Source organism: Suillus plorans, assembly GCF_016647745.1.
Source record: "Suillus plorans strain S12 chromosome Unknown HD556scaffold_22, whole genome shotgun sequence".
Lineage (NCBI taxonomy): Eukaryota > Fungi > Basidiomycota > Agaricomycetes > Boletales > Suillaceae > Suillus > Suillus plorans.
In genome coordinates, this window is record NW_024537406.1 from 350,550 (window position 1) to 362,194 (window position 11,645).

An 11,645-nucleotide genomic window follows, 5' to 3' on the forward strand; every position below is an offset into this window, starting at 1 on the left:
TCCTCCCAAGGCCTCCTTAATACTTATGCAGCCGAAGTTCTCCACTCTGGCGTCTCAAACTCGTCACCAATTCTGTTGCGGAGGAGCACTATTTCCAGCGCTCTGCTTATGACTGATATTTACTTTGAGCTTCTCCTACCGGTCTCCTGGCCCACTGGTTTAAGTTCTTCCCTTCGCCAACCCCCTCTCAAGTCCATCGTCATCAGAATACTGCACCACACAAATACCGGTGCAACATGGTCGCTAGCCTCGGCGAACACCTCACAGCAGATGCTACGCGAGCCCTGCGTTCAAAGGATTGCCATCGCGGATGGTTGTGAGCGCCACCTACCACGGAAAAATAGTTTCCAGAGATCAAGTGAGGTTCACACCAGTTCTTTTGCCAAAAAATTATCATGTGCCAGGCGCTCCATGATTGATTTTGATCGAGTCATACTTAATCTCGAATGTCTTGTGCTATCTCCAGAATTAGTGCATCTCGAAACGACGATGGTCTGATTGTAGCGCAACGAGGCCCACCTCAAAGCTATTTAGCAGTGCACCCGCATACACATATCTGTCTACGGCTCTGTTCTGCACATTTCTTGCAAGCTCCAGAAGTATCTCGGTCGAGGGTAATTTGTCGATATCATGGCTATCTTGGAATTGCGCATGTATATGGCGTTCGTAAGCAACTTCATTTTTATATAAGGAGTGTCGACATTAACAGCACCTGCACATTCCGGGGCGAGTTATACGGTGCCGAACAGGATACAGTACCCATCGGGTAGTGTGCCAAAACGTGGGACAACGGTTGAGCGGAAACGGTTACTGGTGTAGGCAATGAATCCATGTTGGGAGCGATTGTAAGGTACCCCTGGTTTCGCGGAGTCAGATTCAGGTGGATGAACCTTGACTCGGATGCTCAGCTGAAGGCCTAGGGAGATAGTCGTTGTCCTGAGGAACATTGTTATTTTAAGATATACTGTAGTCGTGTTGCACTGGAATGGGTTGGCACGTGGGTCCGCCCATCAACATCTCAATCACGATATCATGATTTTAATGACTTGATGAAACTTTCCATCTGAAGCGTGGTGGCACAGCCACAGGCGTTGTTTGGTAACAGCCTTAGGAACAAATATGGCGCGTCTTCAAAGCTTCAACGTTGCAACATCGTCCTTGATATTGCGCAGGTGGCAGGCACGCCAATTGACAGCATAACTTACTTTGAATAGACGTCGATCATCATGGCGGACGCAACGGCGTCCTTCAAAGACGTCCCAGAGCTGTTCGAGGTTGGCATAATTCTCATAGCTGCGTACCAATGTCAGGCTTACTCTGTTTCAGGTTGAACTTGGAGAAGCTTTAACAGCAAGGACCGAAAGCCTTTGTCAGTCAAGCATGTTCTTGTCTTACTTATTGAAACATTGACAATGTATTATAGCAACATTCCGTGAACTTGGCCCCCCAGACCTCTGTCATATTGTGAAGAGTACTGGACGTACTGGACAACGCGATGTGAGTTCCAACATCTAGGATCTGCGGCGCCTATGTTGATTATTAGTTAGATTGGCTCATATCATTTTGTGTCTGGAGTGGATGCGTCCTCTTCAGCATCCCTCGCCGCGTACATCAATTCTCTCACATACTCTATCGAGGACAACTCTGCTTGGTTTTCGAAGAGTACAGCATGGAAAGTTAGGAATGGCTGTTATTGGTTTGTTCTCATAACCTGTACCTCCATATATGCTGAACACTTTGTTAAAGTTGTTTCAACGCGTTTTCTCGCGTCGATATCCGTGTAGATGTGAAGATCCCTGGAGGTGTCGTTGCCTATGTCGTAGACCTTCGAGGAGAGCGGTGCGTATTCTATCATAGCACGTATCGAGTCATTGATTGTGTTTGTGGACTTTAGACACGAAGCGACTCCAGAAATATGGCAAGAAACATACCTCTCTGCGCTGCTTCGGGCTATCCTCTACTCCGACGACCCGACTTACTGGCTGGAAGCTTACCGCAAGCTCGATCCTATCACTACAATCGAAGGCGAACTCCGATTTCTACAGGCAGCTGAGGCCTTGTTTATGAAGGGCGAGTGCTTCACCTTTGGCCTTGCTTGTTGCTTGTTCAAGAAACTGATCGCAATGTAGGATGGCAGGTCGGGTCAGATCCTGAGATACAGGTTGCTACTGTGGTTTCTAACCACTTGACTGCTGGTGTAATGAAGTACTTCAGCAGCAGTGGCCGCTGTCAGCCAGCAGCTAATTTATTCGAGAAACTAGCTGCACGAGAGCCGGAAATTGCCTCGCTCCTGGCAAGAAGTTACATTGGAATGAGTGCGCTTGTTTCTCCCTCTTTCCGAGATACCGTCCCGCCTGACATATTTTATGACAAGATGAGGAAGTTAAGGCAGTCCAGATCATGTCTGCTGCCATGAAGCATACTCCACACTCTTATACCCTTCTCCACGTACAAAGTGATTTCCTTCGTTCTAAGGGCAGGTCGGACTGGGCATTGAAACTCGCGAAAGAGGCTGTCAATTGTGCACCGAGTGAATTTGTTACTTGGGAGAAGCTCACCGAGCTATACATCGATACAAAAGACTACGAATCGGTATGCAACTTTCTTGAGTGCGGTCAATTTCACTGACCGCCACCACAGGCGCTTTTAACGCTGAACTCATGTCCAATGTTCACTTTCAATGGACGTGATGCTCACCGTGCTCTTGTACCTGCAAAGGTCCACTTGCCATTCCAGCGCCAGATCGGCGACATCCTCCCTGAAAAAACGAAAAGTGAAGATGATGTGGTTCGTGAGATTATTATATTGTCATTCCCATCTCATGTCTCTTCAGGCTGATCCTGCCCTCCTTCGCCTTCCTGCACCGGGTCTTCGTGGAACGTGGGCGAGGGCCTATTCCTTGCTCACACGTCTTGTCTCTGATATAGGCTGGGACGAATTGCTGAAGACGCGGAGTGTAGTGTTTGTTATGGAAGAAGAGTATCGGATGCAAAAGGCCCAGGCAGACATCCAAAAAGTGGCGACCAGCCACAGCGCACAAGATGTGAATGAAAATGTCGCAGTGATCCACGAGGATGGCTCTGTGACCGCAGGGAATGCAACTCTCGCAGACGATGACGCGTCTACACGAGGGATGTCAAGCCCCCTCTCGGAATCGGAGAGCAAGCCTGAATTTGAAAATGGCCTGAATGTTTCCGCCATCCCGATTATCCGTGTGTCCTCAGAATCTGACACGGAACGCGAAATTGCAGAGTCCATTCGCAATGGCATTGCGGAACAGGACGAGCAAAGCATGACACTGGAGAAGCCAGTGCAAGCTGCTGCCGGGGAGGAGCCTGAGCCATCGCAGGTGTCAAACTCCTATCAGGAGGCGTTCTCATTCACAAACAAGCGCCTGTGTGAGCGGTGGCTAGATAATCTGTTTATGGTCCTTTACGAGGTAAGAATCACTCCACAATGGGCAACTTATTCCTTGAATACAACATATCTTCCCAGGATTTGCGAGTGTGGACGATCTTTCGAGCAGAAGTCGCACATTTCAAAACACAGCATGTTGCATACCGGAAAACTGGCATCGAATGGGAGATCCTCGGAGACCTTGGCATGCGCTTACACCACAAAGAGGAGGCTAAAGAGGCTTATCAGCGATGCCTGGATACTTCGCGTTACTCCCAAAAACCATGGGCGAAGCTATTAGAAATGTATGCAGACGAAGGAGACATCACACGCACAATCCAGGCTGCGATACGAGTAGCAGCATACCAGTATGCTGATTACACAGAGATGACCGTATGTGATGTCCCTTTTGCATAGGGAGATAGCTCACCTTGTTCACAGTATCCAACGCTGATTGCACGGTGCTTCTTCAAGTTGGGCCAAATCCATGGCCATGCCAAGATATCGTTCACTCTTCTGAGCATGGGTTTACCCGACCCGATCCTGAAAATCATGGATAGCTACCTTCAATATGGGAAGACTTTTAAGGTGGAGGGATATGACTTTTAATCACTATGTAGTTTTGTTCTTTATCCGTCGTACTGTTCTGATACCTACATTGTAATTCATGTGAATACTTCGCTTCGCTCGGGATTAATGACCTTCATGGCCACATGATTGGGAGCGAAAAGTGGCAGGTTCATGATTCCCTTTCTAAGCATCCGAACGTTTAGTTGTCAATCCACAAACGTTTCTTTCCGTTTCCTCAGTCAACGCCCACCATCCCATCATACTTATTTGAAAAGGCGTAGTATCAGAGACTTCAGTGGTTAGGAGATGTACAGTGAGCTTGACATCATGGGGGACTCTCCTATTCGACGACTGTCCACCACCAGCTCAAACAGTAGCCTGAAGCGAGAAGAGGATCTCATCAATGCCTACGAAGCAGAGGAAGAACGGATCATCAACGTATTGTCCCGCAAACTCGAGCAGGTATGCAAGGGTTAGTTCTCTCTTTGAAAGTGACTTATTCCACACGACGTGTACAGCTTCGTGAGGAGAAAATCCAACTCGAAAACGCGCTCGAAGCAGAGTCGGAATCTCATGTGAACAGGCTTGGTCGGGAATTGTCTGCACTACGGCTTCAGCAGCAGCAACAACAACAATCTGGGACGAATGGGATCGCCGCTTCCCCAGATAACAGGGTGGGAGTTCCGACGTTTATGGCTGGTCGAGAACCTATGATTCCAAGTGCAGAAGTCATGCTGGAAACCATGAGACGAGAGAACGAGCAATTGCGCAACCGCCTAGTCGATACAGAAAGAGACTATGTGCGGGTATCGCGGTTGAACGAAGTGTATCGTGAAGAGCTCCTTGAACACAGGAGACGGGTGAGCACCAGCTTTTGATCTCTCTTGTGTGTCTTTAACCATGCCCTCTTATATTCAAGCTCGGTCTGTCAGTTGACAACCTTGTCGGTCTATCCTCGGCAGACCCGTATTCGCAGCCTACGCATCGGCGATCTGTATCTAATCTATCATCGCCCAGCACATCTGCGACACAGCCTTCGCAAGCAATCTATGGTGTCCCTATCCCTCGACCTTCCTCCTCGATACGGCGCCCAACGAACAATGTGTCAGAAAGCAATACACCGTTATCGCATTCTCCTTCCTCGACAGAGTCACCATTCCCATTCTCGCCTATTGTCGGAACAAATCCTACAAGTTATGTCAGTAATGGGACGCCTATGACGACGCCACCATCGTCTGCTTCGTTAACGTCAAATCCTCCATCAACGTTCACTATTCCTCATATGTTGTCCTATCCCTCAGTACCACCACCATCACTGTCTTCTTCGTATGGGTCGCCTGTGGTGTCATACATACCGCATCGCGACCACTCACTGTCACCTGTGGTCCCTCTAAGTAGGCGCGGTTCGAACACACGAGGAAACATTGAGCGTCGCTTCGTGGACCCAGTAGGTATCAGCAACAATAGGAGTCGGAGCAGACACGGGAGCATTGAAAGGGGTGCACGCGTTGCGGAGACAGGACAATTGATTCCTCGTTCTCGCCGTGAGAGTCAAAGCGTTTCAGCCACGTCATCGGATGTATCTGCGACGGTGGAGGGTTGACTTGGACAGTCCATATGAAAGTTTGTAGCTTCACTTTCTGATTTCTCCAACGCTGCCGTACATCGTTTTATGCTATCTTTGCTACTGGAGAGCTCATGTATGTAATAATGTTCGGTCCCGTCCAAATCGGTCGAACATTGTGCTATTATGTACCAAATGTGGAATTTGCGCCCGTGACAGGACCCCGCACACCGACGGAGACGAGCAGCACTTTGTATTTGGAGACTTACACCAGATGTGAGTGAAAGATTTAATGACATCACTCAGAAACCTCTCTGGCCTTTGTCCCAGTTATTCTACTGGTAGTTGGGTAACTAGGCTATCTTGATTAAAATTGATGACCATTTTATCATGCAACATTGTCTGTAGATTTCCGGGGTCCTCCCGACGTGACACATATTCGCTTCGGATCCGCGGAAGCTTTCGAGTCACGCAATATGGGCGCGGTATATAAGAACGCGTCGGGGGGCATCGCCCCTTTTTTTCAATGTCTTACCAATACCCATACACCCAAGGAAATATGTCAATGCCCCCAACGCCCACAACACCATATTCATGGGAGACAACAGAACTCGACAACGACATACCAGAGCGACTTGATCACCATCAGCCTGCTCAACACGCTTTGAATCCACAGCAACAGCCTCAAAATGTATACGCCACGTCACAGCATATGATTGAGCTTCAAGAACACGTACCCATTGTTCCAAGTCAACGCAGAAGTGATGTCCCACAGCACCTGCATGTATCATCAGCGCCAGGACCTTCTTCAAGAAGACAGAATATCATGTCTGTGTCCCAAGAAATGAGACCTCACATATACGTTGATACGACGCGTCATATGGCAGCTAGCACTAGTCCCTCTTCTGGCCCACCATCTGCTAGTGGTGTGCATTCAGTGGGACCAGTGAGAGCGAAAACATCGCCCGCACACAATACGGTGCATCCATATCGTCGCCCCCAGAGTGCGAACCCAAGACGAGAGAATCAATCAAATCCACCTGTGAGACATACAAGTAGCAGTTATGCACCAGGTCCGTCGATGCCAGCAGCCCAAACACCCGCCCCTGCCTCATTACACAGGTGAGTGATCATGCATTGACATCCACTCAAGGAATGTATTCCTGATCTTATTGTAGGACCGGCATCATCAGTCCATCCCACATCATCCCACCCATACCATCCAATACGACTTTTATACCCAGAGCCGATTACTTCTTTTGCAGCGAGAGTAGAGTGACCACAGCAATGTTTGAACTTCCAGGAGTGAAGAAGAGCGACCTGAAGATCGAGTTATCAAGATGCCAGAACGGTGTGAAACAAGTATCAATCACAGGAGAATCCCGACAGCCACTTCCAGACGGCCTGATGGCGCTCAAAGAACGAAAGTATGGCAAGTTTCGTAGGATACTTCCCGTTCGTCATGATACCAAGGCGAGTAAGCTAAATTCCCCTACGTTATCGCAGCTCAAGCGCGCATTTTCTGGCAGAAGGAAGACGTCACCGTCGCTTTAGAGGATGGTGTTCTTATTCTTCGCATACACCTGGGGCCACCGCTCCAGCCTGAGGAGTCAGAAATAATCCCTATACCATGAGTGAGCCTGACTTCAAGTTATATCCAGAGTCCTCCATCGTGCGCCAATTGTTCCGGCAAGAGCAATACGACGTCTGATACCTTCAAATTGTTTTCTCCGCCTTGCTAACACATCTAGCTTTCAAAAATATGCATACACTTGCACTGTCGACCCGCTTTGATCATTCTGCTGTCATCGTTCTGCCTTGAAGTTCTCAGATCCGTAACGATTGTTACATTTTGGCTTCCATAGTCTAGTATAATACACATACATATTTCACACTCACTGTAGCAACATAGTAGTATGTTTCTTGTGATGCCATACAGTCATATCTTGTTTTATGTACCGCTTGATAGTCAGCTTATACACGGCCAATCGCAATCGGCAAGAAGCATCGAATAAGAATTGCCGTGAAAAAACGACTGTAAAGTTTTGGTGGCTTGTTCGCACAGTCCTTATATTGGCCTGTCCTTTTTTGTGCGCATTGGCGTGCTGCAGTGGTCAATATTTAGGCTCGACGATGACCAGTCCGCAGTGGGTCTAGTGACTCTAGTCAATATGCAGCGCTTATTGTTCCGGACTGTCACATTAGATACATGTCACGCGTCAGGTGTCACGCTCGCGTCTTGTTCTTCCACCTTCGCGATGGCAGCAGCACTTGAAAGACAGAGCCTAGTAAAGCTATGCTCAGGAGAAACATATGAGAAGGCACAGGCGATTCTACGACTTACAAAAGTCAAGACTGGAGTTGGCACTGGATATCTCGTCGCTCATCCAAGTGCACTCCCAGGAATTTGCGCGTATCTCGCGTCAGAAGAGTGCGCCGTTTTCCGATTACCACCTTCTAGCATCTGATACTCGTTTACAGACTGAATAATAACGAAGTGTCACAAAAAGCCGCGGTCGCGAGCGCTTGCATCAGTCAAAATGATTTTACAAAAGCTCTGAGTGTTGTGCGGCAAGCACTTGACTCGACAGCGAAACAACACACGAGGGATCTTGATTACAGGTCGCTCATTGGGACGTACCATGTAGCGCCAGCCGAAGAGGCCTTGGAATGGATGCGCGAAGCAGAAAGCAGTATCCCGAAGGTTGACATGCTTCGTATGCGCCATCAAGACAGTACGGTAACTTGTGCCATATTTTACTGGATATGTCAGATTATGGAGGTCTGCATAATATATCCTTTGAATACATTCTTGCTCACGTCGTGTTTTAGGTTCAGGGGGTGCAAGAAAAATCGCTCTGTCAAAATCATGGCGTCCGTCTACCTGCGTTCAAATCTGTTATGAAGGCCCTCGACAAGGAATGCGATGCAGTCGCTGGCCGCATCAAATATGAGCTACAAGAAATGAATTCTTCTGGGGCGCCTTCGAAACTCCGGACTCGCCCTTCTACTTCGCCACAGAAATCTCCATCCAAATCCGCCATGAAAGCCAGATCACGGGATGTCACGCCAGCGAAGCCCCTCACATTAAAACGTGCTGTGGTGGCCTTCTCCCACAGCATCGATGATCCCGATGACACCCTATTGCCTGAGACCCCGACTAAAAGACGTCGGGTTGAATCACCTTCTAAACCTGGCGGAAGCGTTTTAACGCCCGCAAAACGTACCAGGGCGCCACAAAGTGCCACACATTCCGTAACTGCGTTTGAGCAGGCTGTCAGGGGAGATTCCACACCACGCCACGAACAGCAAAAGTCTGCGTTTTCCATTGCCATATCTAGTGGCTCACACTCCTCATTGCCTGGTCCTTCTACGCCGCGGCGCTCGCGAAGCCAACCATCTAGACTAGTTGAAGAGTCGGCCGCCATGGAAGTCGACGAACAACGATCGGAGCCTGCTGGGCCTCCTGTACGCAAACGTTTCCGACCAGTGTTCCTGGACCAGCGACAGTGGTGCAGTCGAGACCCAAAACTTGCCAAGATGTGGGACGCCGCCATAGAGCATAGGACGGGGATGATGGAGTTGTATAAGCATCCATTTGGGCAGTATCGCCCTGTTGTTACCTCCTGAGTCGTGTTACCTTGGCTCATTGCCGATATCATCATAATCCTAGATCATAATTGCTGTATTATGCCATCCGGTTTCGTGTTTAGAAGTACACAGCAAGACAGTTGGATGCACCTGGGGTTAACCTACAATAGTTGTAAATAGGATAATTTCAGACTCAACCGCAGTGTGAAAAGGACCCGTGCGCCTCAGTACTATTGAATCTGAAGTGCGACGTTTGTTGTGACACTCAAGTTCGGTTTATCACAGTGTTTGTCCCACGGGCAATGTAGTTTGAACCTGAGGACATCCTCAATTTTAGCCGCCGGTTGCAATGTTATTTTTATCCAGGGAACGAGGGTGATTGCAACCTGATTACCGGTTGTTCCAGAACATGAGGGCCAACGTGCTATGTACTATGAAATTTACTGGTTATAGAATTAATGCAAATCACAGAGGAGCCTTCGCTCATAAAGATTAGCTTAACAGAACTAAGTAGAGTTGGTCCTCACGCTCAGATCAGCTTAATACTGATTATTGAATGTCATTTATCTTCGTGCCCAGGTTTGCACAATACTGGTCACCATCTAGCGTTGATCTTCATGCCCAGATTCGCACAGTACTGGTCACCATCTGGCGTTGATCTTCATGCCTAGATTTGCGCAGTACTGGTCACCATCTGGCGTTGATCTTCATGCCTAGGTTTGCGCAGTACTGGTTAAGTCATCTTAAGAGCCTGAATATTATTCCTTGTCTGACGTCAAGTTGTCAACTTAGGGCATTTCTGTCAGGCTAATAGCTTTGCAATCACACAGGACTAATATTAAAGAAACTAGCTATAGGGTATTGAATGTCCAAGTCAAAATTCTAATGAAGGTGTCGGGCCCATGTACAACCGCTGGCTCGCTCAAATGAGCCTCAAAATGTCCTCCATACTTCCCAAGCCGTTCTGCTTCAAGGCAGCAGCACCAATGGTAGAAGACCCACTGTGTGCCCCGTAAGCCTCCGGAACAATGATGTCAATCATGAATGGATTTTGGACGACCGGCCTCTGGTAGCGATGGGTGTCGAGTTCGATGGTATGGCTGATATATCTAAGGCTAGGTCAGCTTGATGTGCAGCCAGACAGTCAGGCAAACATACGCAGTCCAGCCTGGTGTCCCCCAAGAATCTCCCCACTGCTTCTGTCGCGCCTCAAACCACATTTCAACTTTGGACCAGAAGTCCTCGCCTTTGGTGGTGCGCCCGCCTTGGCCGCGCTTGCGCTTCTTCTTCAGTGGTTCTCCAATAGGAGAGTCTTCAGCATCTTCTGCACTCGGTGTTGAGAGACTCTCATCTTCTTCCTCTGCCCGGTCAAGCAAATGAGGGTTTTCATATGCAAAACGACGCTGGAATTTGAAATGGTGAGAAAATTTGGCAGTCATACAGTGGAGAAAGACCGTACTAAGATAGCCAAACGGGCGCGGACTGGATGTCCAAGGTCTGAGTTCCCGCCTGCACGACGGAAACGATTCGAACAGTCATAAATAAAGTCTGATAGTGTGCTTGTGTCATCGCCAATGACACTGTCACGTAGCTGCAACAAGGCAATCAGTTGAGAACCGAAACAAATATCAACCACTTGTGCGCACCAACTCGCGAAATGAATTACGGACGCTAGAACACTGACGCTTAGTATAGATGGTCAGGAAACGTTCCCTAGCTGGGTTTCCATAGATGTTTGTGAGTTTAAAGGCCTCACGATCTTTATGTAAATGATTCTGTGGGATTCGAAAATAAGCATACAGCGCTATCTAATAACTCACTGGCAGGACTTACCGCAACATCAAAATGAAGTGTCATGAATGTGATCCTGTTAGGATCAAAGATAAGATCACCTGCCACAATGCGTATGTTTGTCTTTATGCTTCAGATATTTGATAGATGATGGCGCAAGAAGATTACTTACTCGTTGCTCAGGACTAAGTGAAAATGTGGTTTCAAGACGGATTTGTAAATCTGCGAGAAGTTGTTGTGTTGATTGGTGAGAGGCAGCAATTATGCGCTGTTCCTTGAGAATGCAGAATATACTGCCAAGGAGATAAGTTCTAGTTGCAAGGTCAGATTTGCTCAGTCCATGACCGAGCTGCAATGCAAAAAATGTCAGCGTGTGGATGAAAAATCAAACCGTTGACGTACCTTAGCAAAACCATGTAGGTTTTTCCGTAAGTCCTGTTCTGCATCGCCAAGGCCAAATTGGTTGGCGAGTGCGTCCACAAAGAGGGCGGATAACTCGTTTGCGAATAGATTTGGGTCAATTTGTGGTTGGCGTGAACTTGAAGGTGGGGATCCAGGAGTGCGTAGGTAGGCAGAAGGGCTCATCAGCAAGCTCGAATCCGAAGGACTTCCTGGCTGGGAATCATTGAGCGGACCAGATAAATGGAAGGATGATAACGCCCGTGGCTGAGAACCGGTAGGTGGAGTAGAGAAGTCGAAGGACATATTTGTAGACTGGGATGAGTGACAGTGA

The 11,645-nt window shown here is 48.2% G+C and overlaps 4 protein-coding genes across 4 annotated transcripts; 3 read left to right on the forward strand and 1 right to left on the reverse strand.

Annotated features, from left to right (window-relative positions):
- Positions 1-1,136: 1,136 nt before the first annotated feature.
- HD556DRAFT_1365323 (Chs5p-Arf1p-binding proteins-domain-containing protein) lies at positions 1,137-4,150 on the forward strand. Its single transcript, XM_041302761.1, has 12 exons — positions 1,137-1,274; positions 1,327-1,369; positions 1,424-1,497; positions 1,548-1,696; positions 1,747-1,839; positions 1,895-2,070; positions 2,130-2,315; positions 2,375-2,592; positions 2,641-2,787; positions 2,834-3,439; positions 3,496-3,789; positions 3,838-4,150. Exons 1-12 carry the CDS (start codon positions 1,227-1,229, stop codon positions 4,003-4,005), a joined length of 2,202 nt encoding a protein of 733 aa, XP_041161288.1. The 5' UTR covers positions 1,137-1,226; the 3' UTR covers positions 4,006-4,150.
- HD556DRAFT_1519167 (uncharacterized protein) lies at positions 4,115-7,584 on the forward strand. Its single transcript, XM_041309122.1, has 7 exons — positions 4,115-4,428; positions 4,485-4,826; positions 4,886-5,564; positions 6,025-6,572; positions 6,593-6,687; positions 6,709-7,003; positions 7,060-7,584. The coding sequence occupies exons 1-7, from the start codon at positions 4,273-4,275 to the stop codon at positions 7,162-7,164; spliced, it is 2,220 nt and encodes a 739-aa protein (XP_041161289.1). The 5' UTR covers positions 4,115-4,272; the 3' UTR covers positions 7,165-7,584.
- HD556DRAFT_1365334 (uncharacterized protein) lies at positions 7,585-9,386 on the forward strand. The gene is made up of 3 exons (XM_041302762.1): positions 7,585-7,961; positions 8,012-8,312; positions 8,363-9,386. Exons 1-3 carry the CDS (start codon positions 7,702-7,704, stop codon positions 9,158-9,160), a joined length of 1,359 nt encoding a protein of 452 aa, XP_041161290.1. The 5' UTR covers positions 7,585-7,701; the 3' UTR covers positions 9,161-9,386.
- A 657-nt stretch (positions 9,387-10,043) lies between these two features.
- On the reverse strand, positions 10,044-11,636 carry HD556DRAFT_1472944 (uncharacterized protein; the record flags this gene model as incomplete). Its single annotated transcript, XM_041308478.1, has 7 exons — positions 11,315-11,636; positions 11,085-11,261; positions 10,955-11,035; positions 10,768-10,896; positions 10,581-10,712; positions 10,280-10,524; positions 10,044-10,230 (listed from the first exon to the last, which is right to left on the reverse strand). Exons 1-7 carry the CDS (start codon positions 11,615-11,617, stop codon positions 10,044-10,046), a joined length of 1,254 nt encoding a protein of 417 aa, XP_041161291.1. The 5' UTR covers positions 11,618-11,636.
- Positions 11,637-11,645: the final 9 nt, after the last annotated feature.

Coding starts and splice junctions, on each gene's coding strand:
- HD556DRAFT_1365334 (XM_041302762.1), top strand. CDS start 7,702: ATGCAGCGCTTATTGTTCCGGACTGTCACATTAGATACATGTCACGCG. Junction 7,962..8,011: donor GCGTATCTCGCGTCAGAAGA/GTGCGCCGTTTT, acceptor ACTCGTTTACAG/ACTGAATAATAACGAAGTGT. Junction 8,313..8,362: donor GGATATGTCAGATTATGGAG/GTCTGCATAATA, acceptor GTCGTGTTTTAG/GTTCAGGGGGTGCAAGAAAA.
- HD556DRAFT_1365323 (XM_041302761.1), top strand. CDS start 1,227: ATGGCGGACGCAACGGCGTCCTTCAAAGACGTCCCAGAGCTGTTCGAG. Junction 2,593..2,640: donor ATACAAAAGACTACGAATCG/GTATGCAACTTT, acceptor CCGCCACCACAG/GCGCTTTTAACGCTGAACTC. Junction 3,440..3,495: donor TGTTTATGGTCCTTTACGAG/GTAAGAATCACT, acceptor ATATCTTCCCAG/GATTTGCGAGTGTGGACGAT.
- HD556DRAFT_1519167 (XM_041309122.1), top strand. CDS start 4,273: ATGTACAGTGAGCTTGACATCATGGGGGACTCTCCTATTCGACGACTG. Junction 4,827..4,885: donor TCCTTGAACACAGGAGACGG/GTGAGCACCAGC, acceptor CTTATATTCAAG/CTCGGTCTGTCAGTTGACAA. Junction 7,004..7,059: donor CCGTTCGTCATGATACCAAG/GCGAGTAAGCTA, acceptor ATTTTCTGGCAG/AAGGAAGACGTCACCGTCGC.